Source organism: Corvus cornix, chromosome 21, assembly GCF_000738735.6.
Source record: "Corvus cornix cornix isolate S_Up_H32 chromosome 21, ASM73873v5, whole genome shotgun sequence".
In the NCBI taxonomy this organism is placed as follows: Eukaryota; Metazoa; Chordata; class Aves; order Passeriformes; family Corvidae; genus Corvus; species Corvus cornix.
In genome coordinates this window covers 1,180,800-1,204,012 of record NC_046350.1, presented here as the reverse complement: position 1 = coordinate 1,204,012, position 23,213 = coordinate 1,180,800, and the positions used below count along the sequence as shown (strand labels likewise).

The following is a 23,213-nucleotide window of genomic DNA, read 5'->3' as shown; positions in this document are numbered from 1 at the left end:
TTGCCGCCAATAGATTTTCGGCGGGGGGCGGTGGGGGTTCGGGGAAAAGCCAATGGGGTCGCTCTCCGTTTAACGGGCGGGCCAGATGGCGAATCGCGGCGTGTGCGGGCGGGGCGCGCGGGGTGGCTAGCCGGTGCGCGCCGCCATTGTGGCCAGTTCGATCGGTATCGGGAGCGGAGAGCGGAGCTCAGCGAGCCCGGAGCAGGGAGCAGCCCCCCCACGGCCGGCCTCAGTCACCATCACACCGCGGGAGGCGGCGCAAACAGCAGTCACCACCACCGTCCGCACCGAACAGCCGCCGCCATGAGCAGCGAGGCCGAGACCCAGCCGCCCGCCGCCCCCGTCCCCGCGGCGGCCCCCGCCGCCCCCGCCGACTCCAAGCCAAACGGCGGGACCGGGAACGGGGGCAGCGGCCTGGCCTCGGCGGCGCCTCCCGCTGGCGGGGACAAGAAGGTCATCGGTGAGGGCGGGCGGGGGTCCCTGGGGTGGGTGGGAAGCCCCGACCCCCTACCCCTCCCCCGCTATGGCTGAGGGTGGCGCGCGCTCCCTTCCCCCCCCTAGGGGCGGTGCGCGCCCCCTCCCCGCCTTCGGCGCGTGTCCCTGCTCGCGCGCGCGGCGGCCGTTAGTCGCCCCCCTCTCCCTCCCTTCCCCTCCCCGCGCGCCGCCGGCCCCGCGTGCCGGGTGGGGGCGGGGCGGCGCAAGATGTCCGCCACGCGGGGCCTTTGTGCGCGCGCCCCGCCACGTGCCCCTGACGCGCTGCTCCCTCCCCTCCTTCCCCTCTTCCCTCTGCCCCTTCCCGCAGCAACGAAGGTTTTGGGAACAGTGAAATGGTTCAACGTGAGGAACGGTTACGGCTTTATCAACAGGTGAGCGCCCGGACGCGGCGGGCCCTGTCACGGGGAGCCCCGGGAAGGGGGCGCGTGCGGGTGACAGGTGACGCGGGGGGGGGAGCGGCGGTGCCTTTGCCCCCTCTCGCCCTGGTCGGTAGAAGGAGCTGGTGGGATGTGCCTTTTCTCCACCCAGGGGTTTCTGACCCGCTCGGGGCTTGCCTGGTTGATTTTTAAGTCCTTTAACCTGGGCAAGAGCCGCGCTCTCGAAGCGAGTCTGTTTCCACGGCCATGTGTCTTATATTATGGTCATTTGTGGTGTTTTGGGGTTGTTTCGGTGTTGTGGTTTTTTTTTGGTGTTTTTTTCTTTTTGTTTTTTGGTTTTTTTTTTTTTTTTTTAAGGATATAAAAGTATACTGCGTGTCAGTGCACACGGTATTTATTTAAACTCCTGCGTGAAGTTCAGTCAATGCAAGCAAGAATTGCTTTGAGCACTTGGTAGTTCAAACATGCTCTAATGAGGAAATCTTCAACATGTAGGAATATGAACAAAAGGAGCACAGTTCACACTGTCTAGTGCCACACTGAAGTGTATGGACGGGTCTCATGAAATAAGTGCCTAGAAGATTCTTTTTATGACAGTAGTTGGTGTGAAAGAATAATTTGAACGCTTCAGGACTTGTGTAAATAGCTAATGTGGGCCTGTCAGGGAGAGAGGAGTTCTGGAAGTGCTCTGCAAGCAAGTTTTTTAAAAATGGGCAATTCTTGGCCCCATTGGTTTGGGGGGCCTCCCTGGGGTGTGGCCAGAGCTGTTTCCCTTAATCGTGGTACTTGAACTCCCCGGTCTCAGAATGTGGCTGAAAACTGGGGAATCTCCCTTTAGGGCAGCAAGTGTAGTGTTATTATTGGATGTTTTGTTTATGTTTGGTTTAAACGCTGCCTTTTTGAACTGCCCGTTACTTCATGAGCTAGTCTGAATTGTCCGTGAAGCTCCTGAATTGGTTTTGTGTCTGCAGCTTTACAAACTTGCCTCCCAGTCTGCCCAGTTTGCATTGTTCACACCATGCTTCAGCTCCTGGTGTTGTGCAGTCACCAGTGCTGGGAGCTGTCGTGTCTCTGGAAACGCCTCCCAAGTCCCAGCCACAAACCCCACCTCGAGGGAAGGCTTTTCCTGTTCCCTCAGTAGTGGAAATGTTCTGTGATGTCAGTCAAGTGAGGAAGCAGCAGCATCTAGTTAAGACATCCGAATGGCTTCTCCAGTCATTACTTTGGCAGCTGTTTAATCCCTGAGGTTGCTATTTGTAATGAGAAACCCAGCATGATCTCGTATTATCAAGAGATTAGAGCCTGGTAACTGAAGAGGAGGACATTTCCTCAGCTCTGGAATCTTTGCCTGGTTGCAAGGAAGCTGTGCAGGAGCTCCTGCCCTTGCATGGCTCGGCTTTAGCCAGGTCTGCTTGCAGATAAAATGAGCTTTGGAACTGAAATCAGCTTTGATGGAGGTGCATGCTCACTTCAGGTATTTTCTGTGTGCTTTTAGTGTTAGAAGTGCGATTCTGTTCCAAAATTGGAGTTTGAATTCTGGGTCTTTGATGATTATTTCTCATGTTTGCCAAAATAACAAGTAGATGTGCAAAAGCCGCTAGCTTAGTCTGTACTGCAACTGGAGTTGCACTGTCTGGCCTGGCATTTGGTGCCCTGCTGGACTTCTTAGTCTGTCTGCTTGCTTGATTCCCTTTTTCTAGTATATTTTTGTGGATAAAAGACGTGAATGGAAGAGTGGCTTAGTGCAAAGATCAGCTAAATGGTTTGTTTGACCTTCAGAATGAGTGTTTCTCTTGTACCCTTCCAAATTTTCCTTGAGAAAGTGATGGTCCTGCTGTTCCATCATCCACATTGACAGCATGCTTGCTGCTTCCAGATGTGCTTGCTGGAAAACAGCATTGGGAGTGGTGTGGCCAGTGGCACGAGGCTGTGAAAGGGCCTGGTGTGTTTTCACTCAGTGAGCTCTGTGTGACCCAGTCAGTTGTTGAGCCAAAACTCCAGTGTCCTTTTGAATGGAAACTGCATTGCAAAAGGACTTCAAAAATAAGTATCTGGTCTGCTTGTCCAAAATTCAACTTGGGCAAAAGTACAAAGTGTCCACACTTGTGGATGAGTACTTTCTACCACTGTTTTTCAGCTGAGGGTGAAGGAAGGTGCTCAGCATTTTTACTAGAAACATGTTACTATGCTCTTGTGAAGGTTTTCAGCATTTTGGATATTGTATTTTGAAGAAGAGTCTCTCAGCTTTGGCTTTGCAAGGGCGTCTGGGTGCTGCATCCTGGGGCTTTGGAGATGAGATCAGAATGGCTCTGCTGCCTTTTGGCTGCCTTTCCCCAGTAATCTTTGAGGTCTGTAGGCATCAATTTCAAGAGGAAACAAGGGGACTTATTTTTACTGGTGATGTCTGACAGAATAGCCGTAGTTTGGATGGAGTTTCTGGAAAACGTTTAATTGTCAATTCTCACTTTTTAAAGCCAGGGGTGAGGAGCACCTAGCTTTATCTTACTACAAACCAACCCAAGTATTCTGTTACCACTAGATACGAGCACTCCAGTTCGGAGCACGTTTTCACATGAGCTTACTTATGTCTTTAACCTGTCATTCTAGGAAATAAAAGCCATTTTCCTGTTGATTCAAATTGTTCCATGCAGTAATGAAACTAACACTGCAGTGAGGGTGGGTTGATGTGATGGGAGCTGGGATGTCCATGCTTCAGGAGTAGGGGAGATGGCTTGTGCAGCTCTAACCAGCGCAAGGGTGCCTCTGTTGTAACTCTTCAGAGCAGAGTAGAAAATTTTGACTGAAGCTGATACTGAGCTGTGGTTGTTCAGACTCATGGCAGTTGCGGAAGCTCTGCCAGGGTCATGCTTGAAGGATGGGTGCTCGTGGGTCCCTGTAGATACAGACCTGAGCTGTTTTCTGTTTCTTGAGAGGGGAGACCAAGGCTTGATCAATGGTGCTGCCTTCACAGGCAGCTGGTGTTGCTGTTCCTCAGGTGAGGGAGACTTTAAAGCTGAGGGAATGTCAGGCTCCAGTGGCAGAGCTGCTTCCAAAAGCTGCAGTAGGCCAGTCTCCCACAGAGCACCGCTGGGAAGGAGTGAGTGGTCACTGTCAGGTGTTCAAACCGTCTCCATTGATGGGACATGAAGGATAGAGAGGTGTGCAGGAGTGAGGAGCAATGTGCCTTACTGAACCTTCAGGATGTGCTTTGCACTTTGTGCGAGCTTCCTGCTGATCTCTTCTACACGCAGTAAGCTGATAGGAACTAGTTGAGAGCAGGTTGATGAGTAAGGCTGATGCTCAAAGCCCGTTATGATAGATCTGCATTTTGGCTCTGTACCAGACAACCGAATTTTTAATTTACTGTGCATTTTATTCACAAATTTCAATTTCTTGTTGTCTTGCAGGAATGACACCAAGGAAGATGTGTTTGTCCATCAGGTAAGGTTTCCTTGAAACTGAAACATATTCCTTGTCAGAAATTTGACTGTGCCTGACCCATTTAAGTAGGACTGAAGTTGTGGAAGAGCCTTGCATTTTCACTGTTACTTGAATACAAGCAACTGATTCTTGATTGCATTACAAGTGGAGCCTGCTTGCACTTCTTGGTTTTGCACGTCCACGTGATGTACAGAGGGCTGAGTGGGCTGATGGTGTAGTGATGAGAACTGCACTGGCTGCCAGCATGGGCTTGGGGATAACTGCATGGAGTCCAGTCATCTTGTGGATTCATACAGTGGTTAAGTAAGCATCTGGAAATAAAGTTAAATGAAAAGCTTGCAGCAGGGAGAGAAATTAATTGAGCTATAATAGGGATGAAGTGCCAGTGAAGCTTTTTTCCCCTAGGCAAAATTATAGATTTTATTGTTCTAGGCTTTCAGTGAAAGTCTACAAACATTTAAATAAGGGCTTTTCAATTTAACTGGTATGTATACTTGAGATACAATGTATGGCAAACAGGTAAACCTCTGGAAGATAGCCCAAGACTGCACACCACACCTGTATATTACTTCATGGAGCAGGTTTGCCTTAGTTTAGTTCTTTGTCTGAATTGCAAGGCTGTGATCAGCAATTTGTTTTTTGCCCTTTCTGGCTCAGGATCTCGTCAGCAAGCAGCCCACAAAGAATTCGTAGTGGAGCCCGGTTTTCCTCTGGCATTTAGGAGTCTGTGGGTCATTCTTTTGCCTCAAGTTAGGGATGTGCTGCTGATGTTAACACAAAGGAAGGGAAAAGCAATGCCTGGAAAGTGTTTATAATCTCTCAGCTTCTTGCCTGTTCTTTGTCTAAATTGCCAGCTATTAGAGGCACTGGTTTGTGAGAGGTTATACATACCCTGAGGGGAAGCTTTCAGACCCGATTGGCAAGTAGGGGTCACCTGTAAGTGACCTTGACTTACTGGTTGCATTACAGGACTTGTCATGTAGCTACTGTTTATGTTTCTGAAATAACAGTTTGGTAATGATTTGTTCTAGTGTAATACTGAAAATAAAACAGTTACAGGGCTCTAATCTGAAAGAAATCAGGTTGGTTGAGAAGTTCTTTCTGTGTATGCTTTTTTCCATCCCTGTTACATAGCTCAGGTGTCACAAAAAGCTGTTGGACTGGCTGCTGTTGTAATAAGGCTTTCTCTAAAGTTACTGTTGTTTAGACTGAGACTTGTGGGCATGCTTTTCCATTGATTTTGTTCCATTTAGGGGGAAAAAAAAATATAACCAAATTGTGTGGCAAGTATTTTTGTTAACGTTGTTACACTTGTATTGCTGTTCAGTTGAAGTGTTTGATAAGCAGAACATGGCTGAGCATGGTGTGTATTGAGTATTAACTCATCTGTTGAAGATGTCATCCAGTATTGGAGAGCATCGAAAATTGAGTCTGTTCTAGTAATGTTGTTTGACAGGTGGCCACTGATACAGAGGATTGTCTGGTGCTGACACCTGGGAAAGGCCAGTCCTTGGTGTGCAATACACAGCTGGAGTAGATTTAGGGTTAATTGGTCGGTCCTGTGGTAGAAACTATGGTGTTGGCAGCCTCAGAGGAGGAAATCTCTTGATACCTGGCCATTGTTAGGTTTATAGAGTATGGAATGCAGAAGCTGCTGTGTCCTGTGGTGGTGTGGGAAATAATGGAGGACTGGAAATCCAAGAGGGTGATTGGAAAGGCTGATATATTGATTTATATGCTTCAGAGGAATGTATAACTATCACAGTGATGTTGAATGTTAAACTCTGATTAGGAATCCTGTAGCCAGTGTGTGGTTTGGGAGTTTTACTCTTTGTTTTCAAACTGCCTTTTTAGCCAGTAGACAGCATGTTGACTGGTACTTCCAGTTAATGGTAAAGCTGTTGCTCATTTCAAATAGTCCAGAGCGTAATACAGGTACATTTTATGACTTCCTGGATTTTCCCAATGATTGAATTGCTTTTTCAGGAGTACAGGTCTTTCTCCTAAGATAAAGAATTTGAGTATTTAGTAATCTTAAAAAAAAAAAATCTTCCTTTGTATTCTTATGCTGTGCCTGCACTGTTGTGTTGTTAGACTGCCATAAAGAAGAATAACCCCAGGAAGTACCTCCGCAGCGTAGGAGATGGAGAGACCGTGGAGTTTGATGTGGTTGAGGGAGAAAAGGTAAACACATCTCTCGGGTGTCAGAGTGCACATGGAAAACTCAGATTGCAGGCTTTGGTGTGGTGCCTGTGGTTTGAGTCTATGCCTGATGACATCCAAGGAGTTGAATGGTTTTTCATTGCTTCACAATGTGGATGTAAATCATTGCTCAGTACTAGACTGTTACGCTGTAGCTGGTGGGATGGTGACTGTTTCCCTAATGCTGTGTCCACTCTTTAGGGCGCGGAGGCAGCCAACGTTACAGGACCTGGTGGAGTTCCAGTGCAGGGCAGTAAATACGCAGCAGATCGTAACCATTACAGACGATATCCACGTCGTAGGGGTCCTCCACGCAACTACCAGCAAAACTACCAGAACAGTGAGAGTGGGGAAAAAAATGAAGGAGCAGAGAACATACCAGAAGGTCAAGCTCAGCAACGCCGTCCCTATCGCAGGCGGCGGTACCCACCTTACTATATGCGTAGGCCCTACGGGCGTCGTCCACAATATACCAACCCTCCCGTGCAGGGAGAGATAGTGGAGGTAACATTTGTATGACATATGATGCTAAACAGGCTTGGTTGCTTTGGAGCAGGGTGATGAGATGCACCTTTTGACACTTCTTGTAGGTATTCCAGATGATTTTGGTAAGGTTTGGCAGTAACATGAAATAAAGTAGCTGAAGGTCTTCGTGTTACAGCTTCTAAAAACCAGAGTGTTTCAATTGATACGATTAACTGGAGGATTCTCCATTGTGTGCACACCTGTTCCCTAGAACTGCTGCCCACCTTGACTGAACTGACAACCTTCCAGCTCCTTCCTCACAGCATGACAAGCTGTGGTGTTAGCACACTTCTGCTTGGGGCTGAGGGGGTCTGTGGCCTGATGTCTTGCAGGGTGCTGACAACCAGGGTGCAGGAGATGGCAGACCAGTCAGGCAAAACATGTACCGGGGTTACAGACCAAGATTTCGCAGGTATGCTGCAGATCAAGCTGCTGGTTTTAGCCTTGTTCTGCGACAGAGCCAGGACATGGCAATGCTCAGGTGCTGCATGGTTAAAGCTTAGCTTGACTTTCAGGGGTCCTCCTCGTCAAAGACAGCCTAGAGAGGATGGGAATGAAGAAGATAAAGAGAACCAAGGGGATGAAACCCAAAGTCAGCAGCCACCTCAACGTCGGTACCGCCGTAACTTCAACTACCGACGCAGACGCCCAGAGAACCCTAAACCACAAGATGGCAAAGAGACGAAGACAGCCGAACCACCAGCTGAGAACACGTCCGCTCCCGAGGCTGAGCAGGGCGGGGCTGAGTAAATACCGGCTTAACATCTCTACCATCATCCGGGTGCGTGACCAGGGGCCTGGGGATGCCGTTTGCTGACTGACTTTTTCTTCTCATGCTTTCTTTTAATTTGTGCCTTACAAGGTTTGGACACTTCTTGCTCATGCGTGCTGTAACTGATCTGTGAGTGTCCCTGCAGAACTGAACTGCGAGGCTTTGTTGCCTCAATGCCGACTGATTGGCGGGAATCAATGACAAGCTTTAATTGTCATTGATGGAATACTGTTACACTCTAAATCTTGGCTATGTTCAGTAGTTCAGGCTTACAGCAGTCTGCTCACCCAGAAATTCAAGCAGTGCAAGTGTAAAGACTTGAAAGTAGTCAGGAGAAGCATGTGCTGGGATTTACCAAACTCCATCAGTGCCTGAGCTGAGTCCCTTCAGGGAGGTGGATGGTACTGAGACTTTGGCATCCATTTCTATGAAGTCAATGAGGAATTAGCAGGAGTGTCTCAGGAGCAGCTTTTTATCTAACCAAAATGCTGGAAAAACTGGTAGAAATGGTGCTTTTGTCAGTGTGTGGGAGGTGTGGTTGCAGTGCTGAGGTGTGGGCTTGGGAGGGTTGTGTGCAGGGCAGGGGTCAAAGGCTGGGTTAGTTGCAAGGGTACCTGACTGTGATTGGGGCTTGTTTAGTGCTGACTCCTAAGGGACAGTTCTGCTAATTTGGGAATATTTTCATTGCCAGGACTCTACTTGTTCTGCATTTCTTCTCACCCGTGTGTGTATCCCATTCCTTTTGTCACTTGTTCCTGGAGGGCAGGAAAGTGGAAGAGGAATTCAGGCTGTAGTGGGAGCAGACTGAGTGGTCACATTGATGGGATGGACAGGGGCTGCAGGAGTTGGGCTGGGAGAATGGCTTGGTGTTGGCAGCAGCTGCAGCCTCTCCCAACTGTGGGAGCTTGGGAACTTGATCTGCACGGCCTCAGGTGCTTTATGTTCCACTTGCAGATTGATCATTCAGTCCCTGTCCAGGCCTTGCTGCAGTGGTCTCTGTGCACTTGTTGTGAATATTTGTCGTATCCTGGTATTCATCTTGGTGGTCAACACCTCCTGGATGAATTCTTAGATCATGGGCTTCAAAAGAATACCACAGTGGCACCTTGGTTCCTCTTGCTGTCTGGGAGCATTGGAGAGTTATTGTGTTTAGTTTCTGTGCTCTGGGCAGTGGCTGAATGTCGGCAGAGCCTGGTGGAAGCAGCTCTCCCCATGACCAGAGGGATCCCTTTGGGTTTAAGTTGACTGACTGCTCTCTCTGAAGTCCTTGGCATTGGTCCTGCGGGAAGGTGGTGGGTGTGGTTGTTGAGGGGGAGAGGAGGGGGCTGACAAGGAACAGTAGCTGGTGAGGGTTGTCCTGTGAGCATGTGACAGGCAGCTTAGGGTGAATTTTTGAGTTGCAGGTGAGTCTTGGTACACAAAGCATCCCTGTAACCCTTTGTCACTTGTCTTATGAGCCTTTTTGTTTTTCTCTTTTTCAGTTTAGTCATCAAAGAAAAGACTTTAAGAAATGAAGAAGAAAATGAAATTCCAGCAATAAGAAATGAACAAAAGAATTGGAACTGAAGACCTTAAGTGCTTGCTTTTTGCTGTTGACCAGATTACTAGAACTATCTGCATTATCTATGCAGCATGGGGTTTTTATTATTTTTACCTAAAGAATTCTCTTTTTGGAAATGATAAACACGTTTTTTAAAAGCCTGTTTTTTCTCAATATACCTTTAAAAGTTTGTAAATTGTTTCATATCTGGTCAAGTTGAGATTTTTAAGAACCTCATTTTTAATTTGTATGAAATATACGCCTGATTTTTTCAAGTCAAACTGCAAGCATCTGTTAATAAAGGTCTTAAAGAGTTACCGTGTGTACTTGAGCGTTTTAAACCCACTTCAGTGTGAAAGGGTTTTAAGTTAAATATTCATAAAATATTTGGGAAAAAAATGAGTGCTTTACTCTTTGGGCATACAGACTGGTGGGGTAAAACAGGAAAATGAAAGTGAAAATACCAATGAAGATGCAGTTGAGTCACACTGGAGAAGGAGGGGCGGGCACAGAGGGGTGGGAGTGCCTAGTGCTAGTGCAGTGTTTCCAAGAGCTGTTTGCTGGAGCAGCTTGCCTGTGTCCTTGCTGGAATACAGCACTTGCAGAACTGAGGTGGTGTGAGGGTGCTTAAAAAAAAAAGGGGACCCCCCCCTCCGCCCAAATGGTAGAATCCCACATTGTTTTGGGTTGGGAGGAGCCTTAATGCTCACCTCATCCCATACCCTGCCACTGGGGCAGGGACGCCTTCCACTTTGACCGGGTTGCTCCAAGCCCGGTCCAAGCTGGCTTTGAGCACTTTGAGGGATGGGACAGCCACAGCTTCTCTGGGCAACCTGTGCCAGGTTCTAGATTCCAAAAAATACCAAACTCATCACTGGGGCTGTGCTGTAGCACACTTGCTCATGAGTGCACTGCAGAGCCGGCAGTCCATCACCAGTTCCCCCAGGGGTGCAGAAGCATGGAGCCAGAGCCATGCCTTATGCCAAAACTGGCTCTGGCTGCACCCCAGTGCCATGGTGAGAACCTGGTGAGTGGGGGCTGCTCCCTCAGCATGGGGCTCACCCTTGTCTCAGCCCAGCTGTGCAATGCTCTGACAACAGCCGTTAGAACCACTGCAGAGCAGCTGCAGGAGGGGGTGGCTGTCCAATGGCAGCTTTTGGGACCTTTCTACATACTAGTGAGCTCTGTGCTCTTAATCATTTTCCTTTAGGCTCCGGTGTCTCAACCACCCCAGGTGTCCCAACAGTCCCAGCGCCCCAGGCTTTGCTCTGTGTCTGTGCTGAGCTTGGGGTGAGAAGTAAGGGAATGAGGCCAAAACCAGCATTCAGTAATTGAGAGTGGTGAGGATTGAGTTGGTGGTGGTTTCAGGTTCTGGTTTGTTTTCATAATGGTTTACAAGTGTAGAAAGATAATAATTCACTTTGAAAACAGAATTCCTGGTTTGTGTGAACTTAAAAACCCCACTCTGCAGGTAGATCATCAGGCTTCAGACTGACTCACCTCCTTGTGTCTGGTGTGTATGGCTTTGGTGTTCCTTGATCCCCCATGAAAACATTGATAACTAAGTGTTCCAGACTCCTGGTTTTACCCAGTTTTTGAGCACAAATTGTGCTGCCCTCTGTCCGATCCCAGGGAAGGTTTCCAGTGGGACTGGTGTGGGAGGAACCAGGACTACCAGCCACATGGAGTCAGTACTGCTCCATGCAGAAAAGACTTCCCACTGAATTCCTCCAAAGCATGGGCTGAGCAGTGTCAGAGGAGCGACTCTGCCCCCAATGTCCTGAAAGCTTTCCTGGGTGTCCCTGGGGAACAGGGGCATCTTTTCTTAAAGCAACACTTTTCTGGGTTTTATTTTCATGAAACCTGGCTGGAAGTGGGAAAAATACCCTTCCCTGGCTGACTGCTGCAGTACCCTCGCTTTTAGCAGTCATCTGGCTGCGTCAGAGCTTGGAAGCAGCTGCAGAAGTGTCTCAGTAGAGGTGCTAATGCTTTAATGGGGTTGGACTGGCAGGGAGAGTGTCCCGTATCAGAGCTGGGTGCAGGAGGTGCTGCTGGCCATCACACACGGGAATCCATGGCGTACATCTTGCTGGTGGCTGTTCGGCCCTGGGGCTGAGGATGCCTCTGGGGTTGACAGCAGCTGCTGGGGGCTGCCAGGAAAGAGTTGGGGTTATGTCACAGCTGGCCATTGCAGGGTGACTTGGGGCTGCCACAGCACGGGGACATGGCAGGAGAATTGAACCCAGCTAGCCAGCAGGGTTAACTTACACCCCATGGGACCAGGCATAAGGATTAGAGATGACGTCTGGGGAGGCATCACCTGCCCAATGTCCCTGGTGGTGGGGCTGGATTTCAACCAGCACATCCCTGCAGCCACTGGCTCAGGCTTTGGCTGATGTCAGGGATTCAGCTCTAGCACGGCTACTGCTTTGAGTAAACATCACCACACCTTCACCAGGACCTGGAGGCCCACAGATGTGGATGGACTCCTGCACCCTCTCCATGCCCTTACAGGGTTTATGGGGCTCCTTACTCAGCCCTGTTCTGCCTTGTTGTAGCCTCCCCAGCCAAGGGGCACAGGCCAGGCACAAAGGGGTTCCCCTTGGCTAGGCTGGACCCTGCAAGAAGCCCCTTTGCCCTCTGAGCTTGTCCTTCACCCCATATTCCTGCAGGGCAAAACTTGAGATAGGATGGGGTGGAATGAGACAGACTGACCTGTGCAGGCATAGAGGCAGCAGGTCAGCAGGACAGATGCCACACAGCAGCCAGTGGAGCCAGCCATCCCCAGCCAGCATGACCACCCAAAGTCGTAGTGGACTCCCAGGAATATATTGTGTGACACCAGCATGGCCCTCTCCAGGTAGACGTCCACCGCATACCACACGGAGCCTATGAGCCCCAGGATACCTAGGAGGAATGGGGCTTGTTAAAAAGAACCATATAACCCCCTATGCTCCCCAAGCCCTTCTGAGGGGGTGCCGCTAGCTCCCAGCATGCTCCCCAGCTCCCTGGGGACATGAGGTCTGTCTGGTCCCAAGCTCTCCCTGCCACGCACTCCCAGCGCCAAGTATGACTCCAGCTCCATAGCACATCTTCAGTTTGACACAAGGATCTTCATTGAGGAACGTGATGCAGTCAAGCCCAAGGACCAGTGTAGCCAAAGCCAGGCCAGCCAGCAGATCCGCTGTGATCATCAGGGTCCGTGTCACCACGATCTTCACTGGGCAGGGAAGTTAAAAACAACCAGAAACGGGAATGAGGAATAGTCAGAACAACAGGTCTCTCCACTCCAGATTGCTGCCCATGTCCCCATTAGAGTAACCCAGCTCACCAGTGGCCATCACACTGGAACCCACCAACCCTGCCATGGGCCAAGGGAAGGTGCTCAACAAACTCATCAGAAACTTAATAAGGACTTAAACTCATGATTAAACCAGCTCAAGAAACAAAACAACTCAAGGTATACCCATCAGCACCTGGTATGTGGTCACCTGCTCAAGACATTCTTGAGCAAAAGACACTGCTGTCCACACTGTTTCTTCCTCCAAGTTGTGTAGCAGGTGTTTTGAACAGCAAATGTCAATATACCAGTGAATAACAAGAGCTGGCATGGATCACATCACCAGCTGTAATGGGACTGTGCCCTGCAAAGGTCCCTCCTCCCCAGAGCAAGTGGCAGCCTCCCTTAGTCCATACTGACAACTCTCCTTCTCCACTGCCTGAATCTGTCTTGTTCCGTGTCATGGCCCAACACAAGGGTTCTCTATGCAGGGCTTGATGTGCCCTGTGCAGGCCAGAAGAAATGTCCCTACCCTGATGTGACTGTCTCTGAGCTGTGGGCATGAGTTCTTGGCCAGTGGGAATGGTCCTTGCTCTGCCTGCAGCATGGTGGGTTGCAAATCCTAAGTTCTACATGCCAGAACATGTTTGTTGTGAGCTGCACAGCTTCATGGCCTCTTTCCTGCCTGATGACCCCATGGCAGGTCTGACTGAACCCTGAACTGCTGCCCAGACCAACCTATTGGGACAGGAGACCAAGAGCAGCCTTAGGCTGGCGTGGCTGACTGACAAAGGGAAGCTTGGTGCAATGAAAATCACTTTCCCTCTTCCCTTTCAAGACTCTGAGCTGTGAACTTAACAAATGCCTCCAGGCCAGGTCAGCTCACCTGGGTGGTCAGCCAGAATGGAGTCATATTGGTCGCAGGTCCTGACTCCGTCCTGCATGTTGGTGACACACTCCCTCCAAAGGCCCCGGCATTTGTGACTTACCTGGAAGCGGGAGAAAGGCACTCATGCAAAAAGAGTCCCCTCAGCTTCCCACGGATCTCCCAGCCCAGCAGGGCAGATTTCACACTCCCACCACTACACCTGGACAATGTCCCAGTGACTCCCTGCCCATACTTGCTCTCTGTTTTCTCCTGCTCCATCTCTCTGTCTCTATAATCCTCTAATCCTTCAACTCAAAAAGCAGTGGATTTGTCCCACCATGTCCCTTTTCCAAGCCTGTGGAGACATGGTGCAACCTCATGGATGGCAAGGCACCCCCCTTGCTCTCAGCTGCTCACCTTGAGGATGATGATTGCTCTGCTCACCTTAAAGGTGGCCACTCTGCTCACCTTCCAGGTGATTTCTCTGCTCACCTCCAAGCTGTCATCAGCATTGACCATCCAACAGTCTGTGCACGTGGCCAGGAGTAGGAAGAGTGTTGAGAGAAGTGCAAGCCCAAATGCTGTCACCTGCAGGGCTGCACTCATGGGGTGACCTGCAAGGGGCACAGAGATGTTCACCAGCTCTGCTGTGGCTACTTCCAGACACCCAGTCTTCCAAGGACAAAGTGCCACCAATGCCAGGCCATCCTCTGGATCCCTAGGAGTCGTCTGGGCCCTGTCTCACGGTGCTCACTGCTGTCAAAATGCTCTGATATCCTCTGCTATGGTTGGGCCACCAGGTTTACATGTAAAGAGAGCTTTTAGATACACAGTAATTTTGTAGTGGAGATGTTCCCGCATTGGTTCCCTCTCTTCCAAATAGAAGCTGCCAACCATCAGTACTTGCCCTTTGGGAATCAAGAGCTGCTGGAAACCACTGTCAAATAACAGCTGCTACAAAAACCTGTGGCCTAAGCACGTCTCCAGAGAACCTCTAGAGACCTCCATCCCTGCCATGTGACTTGGTGGGTACATCCTCTACCTTTTCTTGCTTTTGTTTTTTACTCCAAGAAAAGCTATGAGGTGTTGAACGTCCAGGTTGGAGCACAAGCAAGTGTCCCATGGAGGTGTCCTAATCTTAAGCACAAGCCCAAAGACATATCTCCCATTTCAAGGGGGACAAAGGCTTCTGGGGCATGATGTAGGTGCCCTGAGGAGCTGCCAAGGCTTTCCACAGAGCAGAAGGGATTGGACCATTTGTTTTCCATCCTAGATGATGGATGGATGGATGGATGGATGGATGATAGTTTTCCATCCCTAGATGAAGGGACTCTGCAGAGAGGGGAGCTGTGCCCAAGGTATGAGCAGGGGACATGGTGTCTGCAAACCCTGGGCAGGAATCACACTTTGTCATGTTTTGCAACCCAAAATGCCAAATATTTTACTGCCTGAAATTGCAACCACTGCAACAGACCTTTGGACAGGGGTCCATACAAACGTGTTAATTAGCAAAACCACATGAGTTTCTGAGCTACATGGGTTAATTACCATGAGATGGTAACTCTTCATCATCACCAGGTTTGGTACCTCCAGCCAGAGGCTGCCCACCCTGGCATGGCACAGGGTCCCTGTGGGGCAGAGGTGGGAAGGAGGGTTGTGGTTTCCCACACCCAATGTGCCCCATCTCCCCCCACATCCCCTCTTGGGATGTCACTGGGAGTAGAGGCATCACTCTCCCATCATCTCTGAGCACTTCCATGAGTTTCACTCCAAGTGGGCAGCCTCTTAGACCCCAATTTACAATAATTTTTTAAAATTCCCCAGGCTCCCTTCTGAGCTAACTCTCCAGAACCTTATTTGTTTCTGCAAGACCCCAGCTGTTTTGGAGCCTTTGAAGAAAATCTGTTCAGCCAGTTATATGAGCAAGAAAAAAAAAGGAAGAGAAAGAAATTCTTAATGCTGGGAAAAATCAGCTCTTTGTTGATAATAAAAGGGGTTCATGGGGGAGCATTACCTTCACCGCAGGCTCATCCTTGTTGCAGTGGGATGATGACAGAATCTCTTTGTTGCTGATGATTTGGGATAGGGATGTAGGTCTGGAAGGCTTTTAAGTGCTGATGGGATTGGATCTTGACTAATCTAATGGAGTCAGAGATACACAGCACCGGCTGGAGCCTGCGCTGGGCTATTTAAGGTTTGTCCAAGGTACGTCAGCTGGGCTTTGTGCTCTGAAACATGATGGGCATCCCTGCAGTTAGAGCAGTCATAGGCTGGGAATGGAGCCTCCCCAAAAATGTCACATGGGGAAACCGGTGGAAACCTGCTGGGAACTCTCCCCAGGTGGGGGACTCTGTGTCCTGGACAAATACCCCGTTTTTTAATTAGATCTTTCAATTACTGCCTAAGGCACTGGAGTGGCCTAAGATCCAGGAGCGGTGTGAGAGTCAGAGGGTTGGAAGGGGCCAAAGAAAGAAGCTGGAATGCCAGGGTGATAATGAACCTCTTTGGCTGGTAATTAAGACCTTTCTTTTTTCCCCATTAAACAGAAAACAAGTGAAAACCACTGCAGTGGTGATGGCTCAGGTACCATGTCTGGTCAGCCCCCAAGGAGGTGCCTATGACCCTGGGTGGCAGCACCCCAGCTGTCTGGCACTTGGAGCTGCCCTAAAAACTTCTGGTTTGTTCTCTAATCCCCTACTATTTGGGGATTAAATGGGATCTGTGTTACAGCATCCTCTGAGCATCTCTGGGCTCAGCTGTGCCTCGCGGCTCTGCCATCACTCACCCTCATCTCTCAGACCCATGGAAAACACTCATATTTCCACTTTGTGAATCATAGTTGAGGTGCACTTGGGTTTTTAGGGTGGGTTTGGCTTTTGTTGTGGTTTTTTTTTTTTTTTTCCCTCTAGATAATCCTCTGCAGCATTTTGCTGTGGGTATTTTGGCAAAGCACCAGTCTTGGCAAATCCTTGAGCTTCAGCCCCACAGAGACCCCCAGGTGCCTTATGTGTGAGATTCCTGGGGCTTTGAGTTATCCTATTTCCCCAGAATTCTGGCACATGGCAGGTCCAATGTTTTGGCATGTAGCAGTGAATTAGGGCCAAAAATGTTCAGACGGGTTTATGAACCTTCATTTTCCAGCCTTTACAGCTCAGGAATTTATGGTTCTTGGACATCTGTGACACATGAAATATTGTGCGACCCCAAGTGATACAAAACTGTACCTCCGTGGTCTTGGCAACACTTCTAAAATAGATTTATTTGTATTTTCTGCTCATCTAAACACTCAGTTTATGATATATAAAACTAGTCTGCCTTGTCAATCCCCAACTGAAACCCTTTTGGGGGTGAAAAGATGGAGGTAGAGGAGCAAAACTAGCAGTAGTCAAATGATTAAGCTCCTTTCCCGGGTTAATGACAGTGAAAATCAGATCATGGATACCATGAGGTTTGTCAAAACCATGTGTTAAAAAAGTGCTGACAAGACCCAAACCTTGAACTTTAGCAAAAACCTGCTGTGGCTGGAAGGGAAAAAAAGAAAGATGTTTTCTTTGATGGGATCATCTCAGAGAACTAGAGAGGACTCGGTAGATGCTGTTGGGGCAGGACAGTGAATAAGAATTATTAAAAACACCACCAAATTCAAACAGCCATGTCTCAGACGTGTGAGGAAAGCCCTTCTGCATGCCTTTCAGTGGGGGTCATTTTCCCTTTTCCCTCATTTCTGCCCATTTAAAAATGACTATTTCCCAGGGGTTTGGCTGAAAGACAGAGGTATGACCAGAAACCTCAATACTGCTGGTCAAACTGGTTTAATGACCAAAAGATGTGTGTCAGAGGGGGGGAACTGTGTTTTAGCCTGCCTGTGCTGTGAACAAAGGCAGACCCCCTCTTTGATGTGCTTCCAGCCTGGGTGTCCACCCCAGGGAGCCCTCAGGTGACTCTTGGAGATGTCACGGCAACCACCAAGGACAGCAAATCCCTGCGTTTGAGGTGGGATGGGATGTGTTTGTGGACGAGGTACAGGGAGCAGGACGAGGATGCTAAGACGACACGCGTTTGAGGTGGGATGGGATGTGTTTGTGGACGAGGTACAGGGAGCAGGACGAGGATGCTAAGACGACACGCGTTTGAGGTGGGATGGGATGTGTTTGTGGACGAGGTACAGGGAGCAGGACGAGGATGCTAAGACACAGCAGCCATGCAAAAACCTGGATAGAAAACATGATCTCTGAAGAAAAACGTGCACAGCAGGGGTCATGACCCTGCACAGGGGAGCAAAAATCAGTTTAAATTAGCAAAGTACCCTATTAGGCACAAGTCAGCTCTGAATTCATGGGAAATGGGAGAAAATAGGGAGACTTGAGCTATGAGGGTCCATAAGAGGGTCCATAAGTGGAAGACGCTGATGGCATTTCAGCCTTGAGAAAAGACTTGTGTAGGGGCCAAGCTGGATTCCCAGGGGGTTAACCTTAAATTAAAAAATGTGTAAGGCCACATCCCCACCTTTGATAGCAACACGTGGCAAAAGACTCAAAATATTTAGCCAGGAGGGCAAGAACTGTTGAGGATGGGGGAGAGGCTCCTTCCACACTGCAGAAGTGGCTCTGACCCAGTACTGGAGTCACTGGCAGGGACTGGTCCAGATGGGGAATGAGGGGAGATCAAAGAGACAGTTCCAGAAAGATGGCCACAACTGAAAATATTTTAATACCTCTGAGTCACAATTTTTAGTACAAACAGCAAAAAAAGAAAAAAAAGCCTTTAAAAATCCCTACCTGTCCCATTTCCAAGGCCATGCATCCCATAGAAAAGTTAATGGAATTAATATTAATAGAACAAAAACATTCTTTACACTGAAATATAAAAAGGCCTTTTTAGTTGGTTTTGGGGTTTTTTGTTTGTTTTAAAGCACAAGGCTCCTTTTCAATCCTCACTGCAGTGGCTTATGGTTGGTGTTTTTCAAAGGGAACCCCAAAATCTGGGTTCAACGCCTGATGGGTGAAGCCAGCCTACAAGCACTGCTCTCCCATGAGGGGTGCAGGACACAGTTTTACAGGGCGTCTGCAATTTAAGAGAGAAAAAGGCAGTTAATGCCAGGGAGACAGAGAGAAATCACTCCTGCAGGGAAAAAATAGCATTGCTTCACCTCCAGCACAGCCAGGGACCCAGACCAGGGCATGAGCATAACATCAAATAGAGGGAAAGGAAATAAAATAGGGGGAAAGGAAATAAAATGGAGAAAAATAGAGTAAAATAAAATAAAGCAAAATAAAAGAGGATTAGAAAATAAAAAAAAGTAAAATAAAATAAAATAAAGCAAAATAAAATAAAATTGAGGAAAACAAAAGAAAATAGAGCAACATAAAATTTTAAAAAATCAGCTCTCTCTTCATATTTAGATTTAAAAATAAAATAATAAAGAAATAGACAGTCAAACTGGATAATTTCCAGTGTCCTTCCCTGTGGGTTGGCTGGCGCAACACCTGCAGTAGGGCTGGAGGGATGGAGTACAGGGAGTTTGGGGCATTTACAGATGAAATTGGAGCTTTGGCGGTTGCAAAACAATTAGTAGCAGGAGAATAGAGGTACAAATAGGTGGAGGCAATTAGCAGGCTGTGTTTGGAGCTTTCAGTGTCCACTCTAGGGGATCCTGGAGGGGAAGAGGGATTTGCACCCAGCAGGGAGGCATCAAAATTCAGGGCTCTGTCCATGTGCCACTCAAAATAGTTGTGCTGGGCACCAAAAATAAGAACAAATCCTTTGTGTTCAGAGCCTCTTTTTGCTGCTTTAATTTGCCCAAACCCATTTATTCTTGTTTAGTAAGGTACAGCCTGGTCCTGGACAGGAACAAGACCAGGGAACATTTGGACTGGCAGAGCTCAGTGGGAGCAACTGGCCTCCAGGCAGGAATCAATAATAATTAATAATAATTTTAAAAATGTTGCTTTTTGCTAGCAATGATGCAGGAGAATGCTGCACCCTGCAAGCATGCCAAGAGCGGGCTGTGGGGATACTTGAGCCCTGAGTTGGGCTGGTGCTGTTAGAAGTGAAAACCTCAGCCCAGAAAAACCAAGCACTGGCTTTCCTCCCTGCTTGCTCCTGAAAACAGGATGTGGGAGAGGGGTGGTCGTGGCACAAAGTGCTTCTGTGCAGCACACCGTCGTGGGTCCAGGCCGGGTGGGAGCGCCAGGGTCTTGCCTGTTTTTGGGACGGGAGGGAGGCACTGGGCGGCAGGCAGGCACAGGGCTCAGACATATTCCCGGGCCGTGGAGGGCTGTGACTGCCGATGGTACTGCTGTCCTCGGGGCTCCTTGGCAGGGCAGGAGCAGCACAGGAGGGACCCACCCAGCATGGAGAGGCTGGCAGCCCCCCAGCCCACGAAGAGAGCAGAGCCGAATTCGTACCTGTGGTGAAAGGGGCGAGGGAGCATCAGGGAGGGGCAGAGAGGCAGAGGTGCAAACTGAGATGGGCAACAGGATGCTTGAAGCCGTGATGAGGTGACCAATGATGCCAAGGCAGATTTTGGTTCTTCCCTCTCCATCCCCATCTTTCTTATTGGCTGTATCCAGCTCCCATGTTTCCCCATCCTTTAATCCTCCCCTGGGCTGAAATTTCACATGTGCATCACTACCCTGTCCCATCTGGTAACAACTAAAGCTTTAGCATCAGGGACATCTTCTGCAAGGTGGCAGTGAGGTCCCACCTGTGGGGCACATTGGCCAACAACCCTGTGCCTTACCAAAAATAGCAAGGGAAGGTCCAGTGGGAAGTGCAGGAACAAGACAGGATTCAGAAGAAGGGCACCCCCTGAGCCAGGCTCTTACCTAGCGTTGATGGGGATGGTACTCTCTCTGAAGAACTCATAGGTCACCTGTGTTGCATACAACGACACAGCAGCCAGTGTGCACAGACCTGGGCATAGAATCATGGAATCACAAAATGTTTCGGGTTGGAAGGGACCTTTAAAGGTCACCTAGTGCAAGCCTCTGCAGTAAGAGGGTCTAGGTGTTCCACTAGACATCAAACATTGACTGTCAGTGACATCCAGCCCTCACCGAACTGCTCCCTTTCCTCCATCAGTGTTGAAAGGTGTTTGAGGATTCCTGCACCAGTGATGTGCGAAGGCTAGAGCTGCCTTACCAGACAGAATGAAGAGGACACCTCCAGCAACAGCTATGCGGCTCTTGGTGACAGGATCCTCCTCCCCAACTTTAGTGCACTTCATGCCCACCACGCTCACGATGATACCAAAGAAGCCCAGGAGGAGAGAAATGACCATGAGAGCCCGGGATGTCTGGATGTGAACTGCAAGGGGGGAAGAAAAACTGCTCCCAGCAGGTGCTTTTGGCCACAGCCGGGCACTGGAAAACAAGGTCACCGCGTTCCATGCTGGTGATGGACCTGTCCTTAATCCTGTCCTTGCTGTGTAGTTCCCATGTAATATCCTCCCCACTTGGCAGATATGGAGACTTCAGCTCAGCTCAGCTCAGGGCACTGCTCCCAGTGCCTTCCCTGACCTTCCTCCCTGCCACCCTCATCTTGGTCATGACTGCCTGGGCTGGGAAACACCTTGCCTGGAGCAGCACCACAGTCACCAAATGCCAAAAGGGTGATGCACAGTCACGGAGTGGGGGGTTTTGATGTCCCCATGGGGCACTGTTGGTCCCTAAATGTGATGCCCACATTGGAGCTCAAAGTCTACTGTGGCCAGGAGTGTCCTGGCTACACAAAGGGGCTCAAACCCACAGGGCCAAGAAAGGCTCAGTCCTGGGATGGGGAGGTTGGAGCCCAAGATTCACAGATGGAGGGGGAAGCTTGGACCGACATCGAGGCTCAGGTCAGTGGACTCAGACCCTTCTGAGGGGGGGTCAGACCTACGACAAGGGTGGGAGCAAGAAGGGCTTGGACCTGAAGGCGACTCACGCTCCAGGAGGGGCCAGGGGAGCTCAGATCCACAGGGGAAAGTGGGCACCGAGACGTGAAGAGGGTGCAGACCTGTTGGGAATGTGTGTTCAAACCCATATAGGTGGGTTCAAGCACAGAGAGGGGCTCAGAGCCATATGAGGGAGGGTCAAACCCACAGCGGGGCTCAGACTTGCAGGGGGGCAAGGGCAGCTCAAGATCCCTGGGGAGCTCAGACCCAAGGCGGAGAGTGGGAGGGGGGACTGCACCCAGGAAAGGAAGCGGGACTCATCCCACGGGGTCCCGGGCCCTCGTACCCACCTTCGAGGGAGAGCAGCGAGTCGTGTAGGCGGCACTGGACCTGCCCGGTGCTCTGGGCGGCGCAGCTCATCCACAGCCCCTCGTGGAGCCCCACGGCCGTGATGATGGCGTCCCCGGCGTACGAGCTCTGCCGCCACTGCGGCAGCACGGCGGCCGCCAGCGCCGCCACCCACCCGGCCAGCGCCGCCAGGTACCCGGCCAGCTCCCGCGCCCCGCCGCCCATCGCCGCCGCGCGCCCGCCGCTCCGCGCCCGGCCCCGCCCCGGCGGGGGGAGAGGGACCATGGGCGGAGGGAAAGGGCCGGAGGGGGGGCTCTGAGGGGGAAGACGGGTTGGAGGAGGCCAATGACGGGGGGGGGAGGGGGCGGATTTGAGGTGAAGGGAGAGATATGGGTCTTGCGCGGGAGATTTAGGTTCCGGGGGGGATTTGAGTCCCGAGTGGGAGAGCTGGGGCCAAGGGGGTGGGTGACCTGGAGCTCAGGGGGAACTGGGTACTGGGAGTCGGGAATTAGGGGCCTGGAGGGGTGGCACTAGGGCCCTGGGAAGAGCCTTGGGTCTGAGGGGGAGAGATTTGAGTCTGAGGAGAGTGATTTGGGGCTGGAGGTAAGGGAGTTAAATCCCAGAGGGAAGAATGTGGTCTTGGGGGAAAGATTTGGAGCATGGAGGGTATTTGGGTCCTACAGGAGAGATTTAGATCTTGAGGGAGATGGGTACCCCTTAAACGACAGTGGAGGAATATGGGAAAATGGGGCTCTCCAACAGGAGGAGGGGATTGGGGGTGTGTGGGAGGTTACCCTACCCCATCCATGACCCCCTGAACCCCTGCCATGGGCTGGGAGCCCCACAGAGGCCCCAGGTGTCACTCCAGGAATTCAACAGGGAGCAGGGAAGGAGTTCGTTCAGTGAGGGAATTCAGGCACAGTATGCCACCATGGCATCAACAAGAGAAGCCCTTGTCAGTGGTGTACTCCTGCAGGAGGGGGACAGGGGCTGTGGGGGACACGTGTCAGCACCCTGGTGACACCAAGCCCATTGCAGCCCCAGGACCTGGCAATCGTTAACCGTCATGGCCTCATCAGCAGTCTGCTCACGCGCTCAGGCAGCTGGGGGTGGATGCCGGGATGGTGGGCAGCCTCCACTGGGACCATATGTTCATCCTGGAGAAATCATCCTCCAGACCCCCTTTGCCCGCCCCAGTGCTGAATGGTCCTCCAAGCTGGATGGGGGTGCCGGCTGGCTGCACATGGGGCAGGATTTATTTGCCCACATTCCTGGAATGGTTATGGTAATGGCCAGACATCTGCGGGAACAATTCAATGCACTGTCTGGGGATGCCAGGGTGCTCAATGTCCTTCTTGTTCAAGGACGGTTCCCTCCTCCCTGGAATGGTGGGTTTCTTCCCACGCTATGGGAGCAGGGTCCAGGGGATGCTCAGCTGGAGATTACATTGCCCTTACTGCCCCTGGGGCACCTTGTCCCCTCCCAAACA

The 23,213-nt window shown here is 50.3% G+C and overlaps 3 protein-coding genes across 10 annotated transcripts; 1 reads left to right on the top strand and 2 right to left on the bottom strand.

Moving 5' to 3' along the window:
* Positions 1-128: 128 nt before the first annotated feature.
* Positions 129-9,669, top strand: YBX1 (Y-box binding protein 1). 4 transcript variants are annotated; one of them, XM_039564085.1, is made up of 8 exons: positions 129-460; positions 803-866; positions 4,280-4,313; positions 6,408-6,497; positions 6,717-7,019; positions 7,373-7,452; positions 7,556-7,821; positions 9,299-9,669. In XM_039564085.1, exons 1-7 carry the CDS (start codon positions 304-306, stop codon positions 7,788-7,790), a joined length of 963 nt encoding a protein of 320 aa, XP_039420019.1. In that variant the 5' UTR covers positions 129-303; the 3' UTR covers positions 7,791-7,821; positions 9,299-9,669. The 4 variants fall into 4 exon arrangements, with proteins under 4 accessions (XP_039420019.1, XP_039420017.1, XP_039420016.1 ...); XM_039564083.1 differs by having other exon boundaries at positions 9,294-9,669; XM_039564082.1 differs by having other exon boundaries at positions 7,544-7,821.
* A 1,508-nt stretch (positions 9,670-11,177) lies between these two features.
* Positions 11,178-15,725, bottom strand: LOC104697573 (claudin-16-like). Of its 4 annotated transcripts, none has more exons than XM_019293677.2 (6): positions 15,515-15,725; positions 13,918-14,114; positions 13,519-13,621; positions 12,408-12,572; positions 12,068-12,259; positions 11,178-11,502 (listed from the first exon to the last, which is right to left on the bottom strand). In XM_019293677.2, exons 2-6 carry the CDS (start codon positions 14,104-14,106, stop codon positions 11,411-11,413), a joined length of 741 nt encoding a protein of 246 aa, XP_019149222.1. In that variant the 5' UTR covers positions 14,107-14,114; positions 15,515-15,725; the 3' UTR covers positions 11,178-11,410. The 4 variants fall into 4 exon arrangements, with proteins under 4 accessions (XP_019149222.1, XP_019149223.1, XP_019149224.1 ...); XM_019293678.2 differs by having other exon boundaries at positions 13,945-14,114; positions 15,515-15,720; XM_019293679.2 differs by having other exon boundaries at positions 13,993-14,114; positions 15,515-15,705.
* Positions 15,726-18,187: 2,462 nt separating this feature from the next.
* CLDN19 (claudin 19) lies at positions 18,188-21,949 on the bottom strand. Of its 2 annotated transcripts, XM_019293682.2 has the most exons (5): positions 21,727-21,949; positions 20,644-20,808; positions 20,328-20,415; positions 19,702-19,907; positions 18,188-18,564 (listed from the first exon to the last, which is right to left on the bottom strand). In XM_019293682.2, the coding sequence occupies exons 1-4, from the start codon at positions 21,947-21,949 to the stop codon at positions 19,751-19,753; spliced, it is 633 nt and encodes a 210-aa protein (XP_019149227.2). In that variant the 3' UTR covers positions 18,188-18,564; positions 19,702-19,750. The 2 variants fall into 2 exon arrangements, with proteins under 2 accessions (XP_019149227.2, XP_039420020.1); XM_039564086.1 differs by lacking the exon at positions 19,702-19,907.
* Between the last annotated feature and the right edge of the window lie 1,264 nt (positions 21,950-23,213).

Coding starts and splice junctions, on each gene's coding strand:
- CLDN19 (XM_019293682.2), bottom strand. CDS start 21,949: ATGGGCGGCGGGGCGCGGGAGCTGGCCGGGTACCTGGCGGCGCTGGCC. Junction 20,809..21,726: donor CTCGCTGCTCTCCCTCGAAG/GTGGGTACGAGG, acceptor CCCCCCTTGCAG/TTCACATCCAGACATCCCGG. Junction 19,908..20,327: donor ACCATCCCCATCAACGCTAG/GTAAGAGCCTGG, acceptor CTTTCACCACAG/GTACGAATTCGGCTCTGCTC.
- YBX1 (XM_039564082.1), top strand. CDS start 304: ATGAGCAGCGAGGCCGAGACCCAGCCGCCCGCCGCCCCCGTCCCCGCG. Junction 4,314..6,407: donor AAGATGTGTTTGTCCATCAG/GTAAGGTTTCCT, acceptor TTGTGTTGTTAG/ACTGCCATAAAGAAGAATAA. Junction 6,498..6,716: donor ATGTGGTTGAGGGAGAAAAG/GTAAACACATCT, acceptor TCCACTCTTTAG/GGCGCGGAGGCAGCCAACGT.
- LOC104697573 (XM_019293677.2), bottom strand. CDS start 14,106: ATGAGTGCAGCCCTGCAGGTGACAGCATTTGGGCTTGCACTTCTCTCA. Junction 13,622..13,917: donor GAGCAATCATCATCCTCAAG/GTGAGCAGCTGA, acceptor TCCCGCTTCCAG/GTAAGTCACAAATGCCGGGG. Junction 11,503..12,067: donor CTGCCTCTATGCCTGCACAG/GTCAGTCTGTCT, acceptor CTTTCCTGGCAG/CCCCCAGCAGCTGCTGTCAA.